Source organism: Bos javanicus, chromosome 24 (assembly GCF_032452875.1).
Source record: "Bos javanicus breed banteng chromosome 24, ARS-OSU_banteng_1.0, whole genome shotgun sequence".
NCBI lineage: Eukaryota > Metazoa > Chordata > Mammalia > Artiodactyla > Bovidae > Bos > Bos javanicus.
In genome coordinates this window covers 48,569,273-48,581,646 of record NC_083891.1, presented here as the reverse complement: position 1 = coordinate 48,581,646, position 12,374 = coordinate 48,569,273, and the positions used below count along the sequence as shown (strand labels likewise).

The following is a 12,374-nucleotide window of genomic DNA, read 5'->3' as shown; positions in this document are numbered from 1 at the left end:
GAATTCAAGGAGATCCGGTTACTAAGGATATAGAGGAAAAAAATAAATCGCGTGCCTGCTTTTTTTTTTTTAATTGCTTCTCCCCACCCCCAAATTAAGTTGCTTAGCAAGGGGGAAAGAGGTTTTTTCCTCCTTCCAGCAGCCCTGCCGAACGCCTTTCGTTTTTTGCCGCCGCGGATCTTTCATGTAGGCAGCCGAGGCTGGCGAGCCCGACACTCGGGAGCCACTGCGGGGGGGCCTCTTTTTGGGGAGGCGCCGACCCGGGTAGGCTTCGCCGCCCCCAGGGAAGCGGCGGCCGCGTTCCTCCGGGGTGCGCCGGGGCCCGAGAGCGGCGCACGGCGCGGGCCGCGCGGGGTGGGGCAGCCGGAGCGCAGGCCCCCGAGCCCCGGCGGGCGCCCCCGGGCCCCCGCGCGCGCTCCGGCCTCCGGGAGACTGGCGCATGCCACGGAGCGCCCCTCGGGCCGCCGCCGCTCCTGCCAGGGCCCCTGCTGCTGCTGCTGTCGCCTGCGCCTGCTGCCCCAACTCGGCGCCCGACTTCTTCATGGTGTGCGGAGGTCATGTTCGCTCCTTAGCCGGCCAACGACTTTTCTCCTCGCCTCCTCGCCCCGCATGTTCAGGACCAAACGATCTGCGCTCGTCCGGCGTCTCTGGAGGAGCCGTGCGCCCGGCGGCGAGGACGAGGAGGAGGGCGCGGGGGGAGGCGGAGGAGGAGGCGAGCTGCGGGGAGAAGGGGCGACGGACGGCCGGGCGCATGGGGCCGGCGGCGGCGGCGCAGGCAGGGCTGTCTGCTGCCTGGGCAAGGCGGTGCGAGGTGCCAAAGGTCACAACCATCCCCACCCCCCAGCCGCGGGCGCCGGCGCGGCCGGGGGTGGCGAGGCGGATCTGAAAGCGCTCACGCACTCGGTGCTCAAGAAACTGAAGGAACGGCAGCTGGAGCTGCTGCTCCAGGCCGTGGAGTCCCGCGGCGGTACGCGCACCGCGTGCCTCTTGCTGCCCGGCCGCTTGGACTGCAGGCTGGGCCTGGGGGCGCCTGCCGGCTCGCAGCCGGCGCAGCCGCCCTCCACCTACTCGCTCCCCCTCCTGCTGTGCAAAGTGTTCAGGTGGCCGGATCTCAGGCATTCCTCGGAAGTCAAGAGGCTGTGTTGCTGTGAATCTTACGGGAAGATCAACCCCGAGCTGGTGTGCTGCAACCCCCATCACCTTAGCCGACTCTGCGAACTAGGTAAGAAGTTGATCCACGCCCACCCGCCGGTGCCCCCCCTTCCCCCCGGCACTCAGGTGGGGGGAAGAAAAGCCCGATTGGGCTGTGGGTTAGTGCAGCCACCACGCCGGAGGGGTGTGTGTACATTTCCTCCTGGGAGGAGATTTGGGGGACAAAGGTATAGAGAGGGGACCCGGGGAAACTGGAAAGGCATTCCCTCGGGGTTCCCTTCCAGTTTTCTCTCCTCGGTGGCCCCAAGGGCGGGGGGGTGGTGCCTCTGGGCCCTACTCATTCATGCCCATATTCTGCAAACATGGGGTTATTTCCGGATCAGCCAAGGGGGTGCAGAGAGACGTGTGTGGGGGGGTCACGCCTCCCCCGCACGGCGAGAGGCGTTGAGGTGTGTGGCCGACTTGGATTCGGTCCAAGCCCGCCAAGGAAGGCTCGGAGAAGAGGTAGTAAAGGCTGGAGAGGAAGGCTCCCCTTTAGGAAGGAAGGGGGAGCGTCACGTCGGGCGCAAGGGGCCAGGAAGCCTACCCTGGCCGGCGCAGCTTTGGGTTTTGAGGCAGAGAGAGCAGGATAGGAGGCCGAGCTGGATACCTGCTCCCAGCTCCGCCAGCCCGGGGTGAGAGAGAACAGGCAGTCAGGGGAAGTTGGGTGTCTCCTACTTTCTTCCAGCGCAGGAGAGAGAGCAGTGTAACCGACTGTTGGATGGTTTGCCCCCAGACTACTGAGTTGGGCCCTGGGCTCCTCCGTTGAGACCCCGGGGTCCTTCTCCTTTATGCTCCCAGCCTTCTCCATTGCATCCCTTTTCTCTGCCTCTTTGTGCGGGGGCGGGGTGCATCTCGGGCGCCCACCGATTCAAGTTCCCCAGCGCCCTTGGGGTGCACCTTCCGGGGAAGCTGGGCAAGGGGGAAGCCCGTGTTCCCCGCGCGGGTGCTGGGCGCAGCGGCGGTGGCGGAGATGAACTGCGCCCCGGGGGGACGGGTCGGGGCGGGGGGTGGCGGAGGGATCAGGGTCTGCAGTTCTGGGACGCGAAGTAGGGGAAGAGGGGGGGCTTCGCCGCCCCCCGCCCCGTGAACTGCGACGTGAGGCGGCCGAGCCGGCGGTTTGCAGCCGGGCCGGCCGAGCGCGGCGGCGGCGGCCGCAGACGTGGAGGAGCGCCGCGCCGAGGCTGGCGCCAGGCGGCCTCTTTTGTTTATCTGACAGCTAAATATCAAGGCAATCACCGCCTCGCGGCCCTGCCTCCAACCCCCACAGCTAAGACAAACAGTTGGGCTAAAAGAATGCCTCTGTTATCATAAGTTTCTATCTCTCTCTCAGGGCTCAGCCTTTATTTTCTCTTTCTTTTTTAATTCCAGAGTCTCCCCCTCCTCCTTACTCCAGATACCCGATGGATTTTCTCAAACCAACTGGTGAGTAGCTGATTTTAAAAATATCCTTCCTGTCTTAAGTTAGAAATGGAGGCTGTAGAACGCGGATTTGTGTGTCTAGGCAGCGGCTTGGGGAGACTCTGGACTTGCCCTGAGGTGGTTATAGGTTTCCTCTGTTGGCAATTTGGTGGATTTTTTTTTTTTCTTTTTCTTTTCTTGTTGTGACTGGAGCTGGAGGTAATGTGTGTGTGTGTGTGTGTGTGTGTGTGTACATATATGTCTTTCTTTTTGCAAAGATGTTTCTTAGGTATGCTTTCCATTTTGTTCATTTTTTTCTTGTATTTGTACTCCATAACCCAAGCTGGCTCAACTCAGAGCGTGGACTCTGGCGCATGCAGGTCTAGGGAGCCAAATGGGACAGGGTGATGGGAAACGTGGGAGACTCTGTGAGTGCCAGAAGTATCAGTGGGGAGATTGGAGAGCCCGATGGGAGAGAAGACTGTTTAGAAAAGTGTAGAGATGACCTCGGTTTGGGGCAAGAGAATAGAAAATTTAAGGAGTAAAGGCAACAGCCCCCTCCCCCCCTCCTAGTTTTCTCAGAATTCCTAGTGGGGGCCATAAAAGTGTTTAGCATAGCTCTGGCCTGCCTGTCGCTTTGTCACTGGATGGCATTCGGCCAGGGCAGAAGCCCCACTTGAGGCTGGCACCAGCCCTGTTGCGTTTGTCTGCATTCAACTTCTGGCTGGCAGTGCAGGGGAGAAGAGAGGAGGGACCACAGAGCTGGGAGGCAGCTCCGATGGGCCCTTGTTTCCTGGAGCCCTTTCTTACAGCGGGGAGGTTCCTGTGCCTGCAAGTCTGAGTTGTAACTGTGGTCTCTGCCGGTGCCTGAGAAATGCAGTGCTTGTGACAGTCTTATTTTGCCAGGGTTCTGGGAGAAGGAGAAATGAAGGGTTGGGCCCCATTTCCCTCTTGGAATTCTACAGGTCCTTCCGCCTCATGAGTTTTGGCTGTTGGGCCTTTCCCCCCACTAATTAAAAGTTTTGCTGGGGCGTTGTCCTAAATTAAATACTTTAATGAATGGTGTAAGCGAAGCCCATGGTCTCCAGCCAGCCCTCCCTGACTCCACACTCCCTCCAGTCGGAAGGCGTTGCTGCTTGCCTGGTGCCTGTCTAATAAGTGGCCTGCGAAGCATATGATATTTTGCTTTCGATTTACAAAACACCAGATAAATGGTCATTAATGAGGAGATAAACCAGCTCTGTATTTGTAACAAACGTTAACTGAGATTACCAAGGTCTGTTTTCTCCAAGAATGTAACTTGACTGGGTTTTTGGCATCAAGGCTCAAGAATTCTTTTATGAGCTTAGTTCTCCAAGGGGCCCTCTCTCTCCTGCTTTTTGTTTTTCCTTCTGTAGTCTTCAAATGTGGAGGTTTTCCTTAAAAGAGAGAAGAGAGAGGCCAGTCATCTTGGCCCCAGGGTTAAAGACGACTGGGGGAACTGTTCCGAGAGAAACTTCCTATCACCATAGGAAAGAAGGCCCACGTTCTTTGGGGTTTCCTGCAGAGATAGTGGGAGGCTCTGTCCACCGGATTCAAGCAGTGACCATCTCAGGCCAGGACCTCATTTTCAGCAAATGGAGTGATATATTTATTCATTAGCAAGTGTTGACATTAGGTAGCAGAATGTGTGTAAACAAGAGAAGCCACAAAGACAGGAATGCGCCATTTCCAGGGGGGAGAAAAGTTCTCCGGATCAGCCAATAGGAAGTGATTAACCTGCCAATCGAAAACTCAGACAGCTGGTTACTCACCCAAAATGTTTGTGTAAAACAAAACAACAACAAAAGAACAAACAAAAAAGTAGGTCCCCCCCCCCCCCCCCGCCCTGCAAACTCAGAAAACCCTGAAATTAAAAAAAAGCGTAACGAAAAGTAGCATCCTGCTGTAAGGACATGAGGGTGCTAATAGGTGAAGCCCCCGTGTCTCCTGACGCACTGGAGGACAGCCAGGGCTGGCTGTGCTGGCTGCTGTGGCCAGGGGCACAGATGCGATGCTGCCCCAGGTTTCTCTTTGCCTTGCACATTGCGGAGAGTATTTGGCTGGGGATTTAGATCAGCTGCTCACACTAAAGTTTCCGAGTCCAGGTTGAATTTTTGGCCTTGGGTTACTAGGTGAGAAGCAGCCATAAGGTTTACAATGGAACGTTATTAAAATCTTAACCAGTGGCACAACTAAGGGAATCTCTTCTGCAAAGTCTCCAGCATGGGCAGAGGCGGTGGGAAGGGGCTGGGGCCTGGTCTCCCTGCAGCCTTTGGAGGAACTGGTGGTCCTGGTTTAGTCATTAAGTCGTGTCCAACTCTCGGCGATCCCACAGACTGTAGCCCACCAGGCTCCTCTGTCCATGGGATTTCCCAGGCAAGCATACTGGAGTGGGTTGCCAGTTCCTTCTCCAGGGGATCTTCCTGACCCAGGGATCGAACCTGGGTCTCCTGCATTGTAGGCGAACTCTTTATGGAGTGAGCCACCAGGGAAGCCTTTGGAGGAATGCCAGGGCTAAAAGTTGGGAGTTCCATTTTGCTATGGTTCAAGCCGTTCCACTGCGGCCTCTGGGATGGCCCGGCTTTGGTAGACCTGATTGCTAGGTGGTTCGAAGTCAGCAGGATCTTCTGAGAAGGGGCGCTCGCCATGGCTGAAGGAAGGAGCACGGTGTCTGTGACATGAGGCTTTCAGAAGTCATGGCACCTATCCACCCTTATCACACCAGGGGTGAGAGCAGGTTATTAGAATGAGATCGCAGTTTATGGAGTGGGAATGCTGTGTGGGCTCTACTTCCTGTTTCCTCTGTATCTGAAGGTCTGAACTATTTGAAGAATGTCTTGGGGTGGAAGGGGGGCTGATGTTGCTGGGTATATGCTCCTTGCTTAGGCCAGGGACCCCGGTGACCAGTGCCTCTTGGCAGATCAGGCCTCCAAAGCCTAGTTGAGAAGTCTGAGACCTTGCTCTGCACTTATTTTTTCAACTCAGGCCGCTCTTTTTCAGGCCTGTTTTTAAATCTAGAAATGATCGAAGCAATTAGATGATGCATTCATTCACTCATTTGTTGGTTTGTTCATTCATTCAGTCATTCTACAGGCCTGATGATGTGCCTGCCTAAAATGCACTGCTGATTCCGATGCACCGGTTTGTCCTTCTGTAACCAGGGCTGTGGGTTGGGGCAGAGCTTAGGGTATAGTGGTGGGCGGGGGAACTCCTCTGTGCCAGATGGTACTTAGGAAGCTCAGAACTAAGTTGACAAGATGATGCTGGCTGTCGGGAAACCATTCTTTGAGAGAAGAGGGCGTCCCCAGCTTTGTCACCTTGTATCCCTTGCAGCAGCTCATTCGAGGCCCACGTCTTCAAGGGCTCTCTTGCTGCTGGGACAGGGAAATGAGTCTCCCACAGAACCCAGCACTTCTGGGGAGCAGGTGACACAGCAGAAGCTGACACCCTGACTTGGGAGAGCTATCGCAGCGAAGCTCTTTTTTTTGTGGGTGAGAGACGGAGGTGTGGCCTCTTGGCCCTTTACTAGCCTGGCAGGACCTAGATGATGCTGAAGACTGTCTCAGCCCGACTACCCGCAGGGAAGAGAGTGAGGCCTGCTGGGGAGGAGAGGGCTGAACCCTTGGGTAGGGCCCCGCTCACCGGGTGGCCCCTTGGGCTACTCAGTGACGCCTCAGTTTACCTAGGTACGTGTCAAACAGGTATACCTTGCTCCTTCACAGAGGTGGTAGGGAGACCTAATTAATGTTTGTAAATCCCTCCTGAGATCAAAGGCGCTGCACAAAGGGCAGAGCACCATTTCATAGAAACGCTTGTGGTTGCTGGTGTGGAGCTGGCTTACCTTTGATCTGAGACCGGCTGACAGCCCTGTTCGCGGTCCCAGCTCTACCCCGAGATGCCGGGCCCTTCCTTTGAAACACACCTTGCCCCTGGGATTCAGCCAGCCAGAGTTGGGGGCAGTGGGGGCTGGCCAAAATCATCGTGTTGAAATGTGGGGGTGTCTTCCGTTTCACGGGGAGCCTGTCTCTCCTTCAGGGTGAAGGCCATTGGAGTAGTTTGGAAAGTGCAGGGTATACACTCTTTAAGCAGCAACTCCATTTCCTGCCTGCCCCTATTGTTTTCCATTTGATTAAGTGTATCCTGTAACACTGTATATTCCTGTTAGGAATTAAACTTTACCCTGATACAATGAGATTACCCACATGGTCTTTTCTGTCTCCCCTGCCTGATGCTGCCACTCCTCAGCCCACCCTTCCCCTGTGGAGGAGAATTCTTGGAAAGTTGTTCTTGCACCTGAGGGAGAATGCAAGAGCAGGATTAGAGAGAGAACCTGAGACTGGGGGTGGGGTGGGAGGGTGGCAAGCCCAGCCCCATCCCCTTTTTACCCAGGGAATGGACACAGCTGCTAGGTCTCTAGAGAGCTCCATGGCTCCTTGCCTCTGGGCTCCTCTTTCCCTTGGCTTCCTATTTGCCGTCTTGGCTAAGCGGTTCCAGTGGGAAACTGGTAATGCACACTCCATGGACATCCTGCTAGTGACCTGGAGAAGGAGGGTCTGGGATTTGCACCATCTGACCCGGTGTGACTGCTTTGGAGCCAGGACGCTCCTTTCCTGAGCTGGCCTTTCTCTGTGGATTTCCTAAGTTTGGCATTGGCAGTAATGCCCGATACACTTATGGGGTCTTGTGTGTTTTTGTTTCATGGGACTAATTAGTTGTGGTTCGTAGCCATTATTTTTTGTTTTAATTGCTTGGAGGGAGGTTGTGGAGTCTATTTCTCAGCTGGAATCGTCATTATCCTCATTAACATTTAGGTCACTACGCTGAGCACCTGAGGGTGACACAGACATTGAAGAGAAGGTTATAGACTAGTTCAGGCAGACAGGATCTGAAGGTAAAAGATCAGGAAAGACATCGGAAGGCAACTCTGCAAGTGCTGGGTGCCAGAAAGATTTTACAGGGATGGAGGGCAGGGAGCCTTGCAGGTCTGGGGTTGCCCAGGAAGGTTTCCACCCATGGGGAGTTTTTGGATTAGGTCTGGAAGGAGCTGGGAGCCTTGCTGAGAATGTCCTCTGTTCTCTTGACTTGAGGGGGCTTCACCCAGGTGCGTACGTGAATAAGATTATTTGAGTCGTACTTGAGATTTTCTTGCACTTACTCTACCTCTGTTAGAAAGGGAAACGCAGTCCCTTCAGCCCAACACCCGTTTCTTCTTAAAGAACTGGGAAGTCTGTCTGTAAACAGGTGAGAGTGGTGGCGAGGGCCACTGGATCCAAGCAAAGAGGCCGTGCCCTTGATCTTGCCCCGAGAAAGGTGGCTGGGAGAGAACACGGGCCTCCTTTGACCTTGGGAACTACCTGGTTTCCTCAATGGGGGACTTGCAATAAAAGAAAAAAATTCCAGCAGTCTGTGATCGAGTCTGACTTGACGAATGATTAACTGGCTGCCGGGAGCCCAGACGGGTGACAAGGTGCTGTGGTCTGTCTCATGATGGGTAGCAAAGCCTGAGCAGCACATTAATAATCAGCATCGTGGCTGGGAGTTAGCCGTTTGGAATGTGTGGTTTCTCTTTAATGCTGCTTAGAATGTGCTTAAAAATTAATCTTGGTGTACTTATTTATTTATTTGTGTATTTATTTCTCTCTCCTTCTCAAATCCACAGCAGACTGTCCAGATGCTGTGCCTTCCTCCGCTGAAACAGGGGGAACGAATTATCTGGCCCCTGGGGGGCTTTCAGGTGAGACGCTTTTCTCTTATTTTCCCGGGGATTCCAAGGCCTCCTGAAATGACTGGAGATTTTGGAGGACCAGAGGTGGCCTTCTGCCACCCCAGCTGGTCTAGAGTTAATCCACGTTTTTATGTGCATTAAACTGGACGTTTCTGCGCTGACTCCCGTCGCCCTTCAGCTCGAGGTTCTTGGCCTGCCCCATAGATGTGGAAATGGGGGCCACCTGGGTGTGGGCTGTGTTTCTGAGTTGTTGTTAAGCAGCCCCCTGCTGGAGGGGCTTCGCTTGGTGACTCTGGTGTTCTTAGTTCTTGGGTTTAAGCTCTTCTCTTGCTCTCAGTGCATCAGGTGCCTTGAAGGGAAGGGATCCACCTTTTGGAAACTTGTAGAAGATAGATCCTGGGTGTAGGATGGGAGTTTAGAGAAGACAACCTCGGTGCTTCTCTGCCCATCCTGCCTCCCGGTCGAGCTTCCGGCTGGAGTCTACAGTGTGTGTTGGGGATGGATGGATGGATGGGTCACTGCAGATAGCAGGCGCTGACACTGAGCCAGCAGGGAAGGTGTCCCTCAGGGCCCACAGGTGTGAGCGAGGGGCCTGAAATTTGCCCCGGCTAGAGGGTTATGGAATTGGGTGAGGGGCACTGGGTAGCCCGAGCATCCTTGTCACTGAGAGACGGGAGAAGAGAGTGATAAACTTGGAGATGCTCATTACCAATGTAAGTGGGAGACATTTCCATTTTGTTCTAAAGATGTCCTGTTTCCACCTGCTTTTCCCACCCCAGTATGCATGCCATCACAGGATTTTCTAACAACTAGCTAAAACAAGAGGGGAAGTAACCTGGGGGAGAAAAGAGAAGATCCAGTAGAGTCCTGGGCATTTGCCTTTGGGACATTCGTGTAGGTGGGATCATGGCAGTGCAGATGGAAGCTGTACAGCGCTTCTGAGAGGGGACTTCTAACTGGTCAAGTGTCAGTCAGTCTTGGTTCCTCCCAGCCAGTTCCCGCTGCAGGAATTGATCTTGCCGAGAATGTCTTCAGGGAGACCCTTGTTTGTTTTGATTTCAGCACAGTATATACTCTGGCTGTTATCTGAGACAGAGGGTATTGTTTACTCAAAGCTCCTAATGAGAGCTGAGCAGGAAAAAAGAGGAACCCAGAGAGGGCAGGGGGCTAGGGGGCGTGAGGATGAGCGTGGACCATGGTGGCGGAGGAGGAAAGAACATACAGGGATGTGTGAGTTGTGTCTCTTCTGCTTTCTAAGGCTGAGAGGGTTCCGGAAAGAAAGAAGGCCAAGGAGGAGGAAGGGGTCTGGGCGAAATCGTGCACTCAGGATGTTGTTAGACGGTTTTATTTTTTAAATCCTGAATGTGCAGGAGGAGTCCCAGCCCCTCCGAACCACATGAAATAAGCAAGGGAAGTGGTAGCTTTTGAAAGGGGGCTTTTCGGAAGGTTTGTCTCCTTGATAACATCTTGTCTGTCTCCTCTGCTGGAGGAAGTGACGACACCAGCCTCCTTTCCCGGCCCCAGAGCCAAACGGTGTGACAGTGTTGCCCCTTCTGAGATGGGTGGGCTTCCGAGAGTTTTTCTAGTCCTGGAAAGACACTGGGGGTAAAGCAATGATGAACCCCCCAACCCCCATAGTAACTGCAGTCAATGAATGAGGAGCTGCTAGGAAGGAGTGCTTGTCTCTGAAGGGCTAGCATGGTTCAAGGGAACTGCAGAAAGAAAAAAAAAAGTGATGGGGGGGGCTCCACATGAAAGAGCATTTGTTTTGAATTTTAGCTCTTGATTTACTAATTCCCAAGGCTTCAAAGTTTGAGCTCTTTCTTCTTTCCGTTCAGAGTTGGAGCGGTTTATTAATAATGTGCTGTGGGGGGAAATTGAAGAAACTGTTTCTTGGGTTGTTGCCAGTGGTTTGGGGGTATCTGGAGGGGAGGCAATGGGCGCTGAGAAAACCCAGGGCTCCCATCTCTGCAGTGAGAATGTCCCCCCACCCCCCGCAAAAGATGACTAGTGGCCCAGGTCCAAGGTGGAGGGTTTTGCAAATGGAGAATGCCCAAACCTCCTCCTTTCAAAGAAGTTGGTCTTTCCGTGGGGGGTGGTAGGGTGGGGGTGGCCAGGATGAGGCCAGTTGAGGGGGGGTGCATTAGCTGAATGAGGCAGGGCTGGGTAGGGGAAGAAAGAAGGCTGGAGGGGGTGTGCCTGCCGTGCTGAGGGCCAGGCCAAGTGGGCATCAAGGTGGGGAGCAGGGAAAGCGCCCACACGCCCCTGCCCCCACCTCCCCCTGGAAATCACCTCTCTGAGTGTCTCTTTCACAGGCCCCCGCGTGCTGTTTTCCTTCCTGTCCTGCCCTGGCTGAGAGCGGGCCTAATGAATGGGGCTCAGTTTAGGGTGGGAGGAAGGTCGGCAGCAGGAGCCAGGGCTTGATTCTCTTGGCAGGGGAAGAAGGGAAAGAAAAAACAGTGGTGTGAAAACCTGGTGTCTCGGAGGTGGGGGTGGGGGTGTGCTTGAAGGCACGCCCCTCCTGAGATGCCGGGGTGACTCCAAGGCTGGCCCTTCCCTTTCCTGCGAGGAAGGGGAGTGGGCGGGCAGGCGCTCTGGGAGCCGGCCCGCTGGCTGCAGGTTGGAATTCCAGCCGCGCAGCGCGGGACTGGCCGGTGAGACACAGGCCCGAGCCTCTGGGACTCAGTGAAACAGACCCCACCCCTGCAAGTTTCCTCAGTCTGGGAAAACGGCACACATTTTTAGAAGGCTGTGACTCGGTTCCAGGAGATTGTACTTTCATTTCTGACAGCCGGCTCTTCGAGACAGATGGATTGCTCGGTGCCTGGTTGTGTGTGTGTGTGTGTGTGTGTGTGTGTGCGCGCGCGTGCGTGTACACGCATGCACGCGTGTGTGCGGGCTGCAGACGTACAGATAGACAGTCCCGTGCACGCACACATGAACGGGCAGATGCCCGTGGGCAGGCTCTGGGTAGGCCTGGGTCCCTCTCACGCGGGTGTCGGTGAATGACAGACAGCTCCTCCTTGAGGATGTGTGCTTGGGGCCCGGGGAGTGTTTATGGACTGGTTCTGAATCGTGATCGTAGGTGTGGTACTTCTTGAAAGACGTGTAGAACAAATCCTGTTGTTGGCATGCACCCTGGGCCAGGCGTCCCCACCTTGGAGAGGTCTGACATCGATGGGAAGCTTCTGGGTTCAGCTTGGTGGTGGAAATGGAAAAGATTTACTTGCAGAGCTTTCTCTGTATCACTGGTAATTGAAAGCATGCGTTTGAAACTGTCATCTTTGCAGCCTCCATCTGCAGTTTGGGGGCGGTGGGGGAGCTTTCATTCAGCTTGTCTGCTGTCCTGATTTGGGGCGGGGGAGGTGGGGGTGTTGAAGGAGTACCGCCTCACTTGTGAGTTGGGGTTGTTCAGCTGCAGAACCTTCATATATTGATGTCTGAAGCTGGTTGGGCCTCCCTGGTGAAGGGCAGGGATTAGAGGCCAGCGTCGTTCATTGTCATTTAAATTTCAAAATGGGGCTTCCCAGGTGGCACTTGTGGTAAAAGAACCCACCTGCCAATGCAAGAGGCATAAGAGATGCTGGTTTGATTCTTGGAAGAGGAAGTGGCAACCCACTCCAGTATTCTTGCTTGGAGAATCCCATGGACAGAGAAGCCTGGCAGACTACAGCCCATGGGGTCACAGAGAGTCGGACACGACTGAAACAACTTAGCAAGCAAGCAGAACTTCAAAAACAGTGCCACTTTCGAGGAGGGCTTCCCTGATAGCTCAGTTGGTAAAGAATCTGCCTGCAATGCAGAAAACTCCTGGTTTGATTCCTGGGTCGGGAAGATCCGCTATAGAAGGGTTAGGCTACCCACTCCAGTATTCTGGGCTTCCCTTGTGGCTCAGCTGGTAAAGAATCCGCCTGCAGTGTGGGAGACCTGGGTTCGATCCCTGGGTTGGGAAGATCCCCTGGAGAAGGGAAAGGCTACCCACTCCAGTATTCTGGCCTGGAGAATTCCATGGACTGTACAGTCCATGGGGTTGCAA

The 12,374-nt window shown here is 54.6% G+C and overlaps 1 protein-coding gene across 3 annotated transcripts in view; it reads left to right on the top strand.

Moving 5' to 3' along the window:
* Positions 1 to 609: 609 nt before the first annotated feature.
* The window catches only part of SMAD7 (SMAD family member 7), a 28,672-nt gene continuing 16,907 nt past the window's right edge, over positions 610 to 12,374 (top strand). Inside the window, exons 1-3 of one of the 3 annotated variants that reach the window (XM_061400124.1) lie at positions 610 to 1,222; positions 2,563 to 2,616; positions 8,276 to 8,347. In XM_061400124.1, the coding sequence (XP_061256108.1) occupies positions 610 to 1,222; positions 2,563 to 2,616; positions 8,276 to 8,347 (739 nt within the window). Of the gene's footprint in view, positions 1,223 to 2,562; positions 2,617 to 8,272; positions 8,348 to 12,374 lie in introns of all 3 variants that reach the window. The other 2 variants (XM_061400123.1, XM_061400125.1) reach the window with 2 other exon arrangements.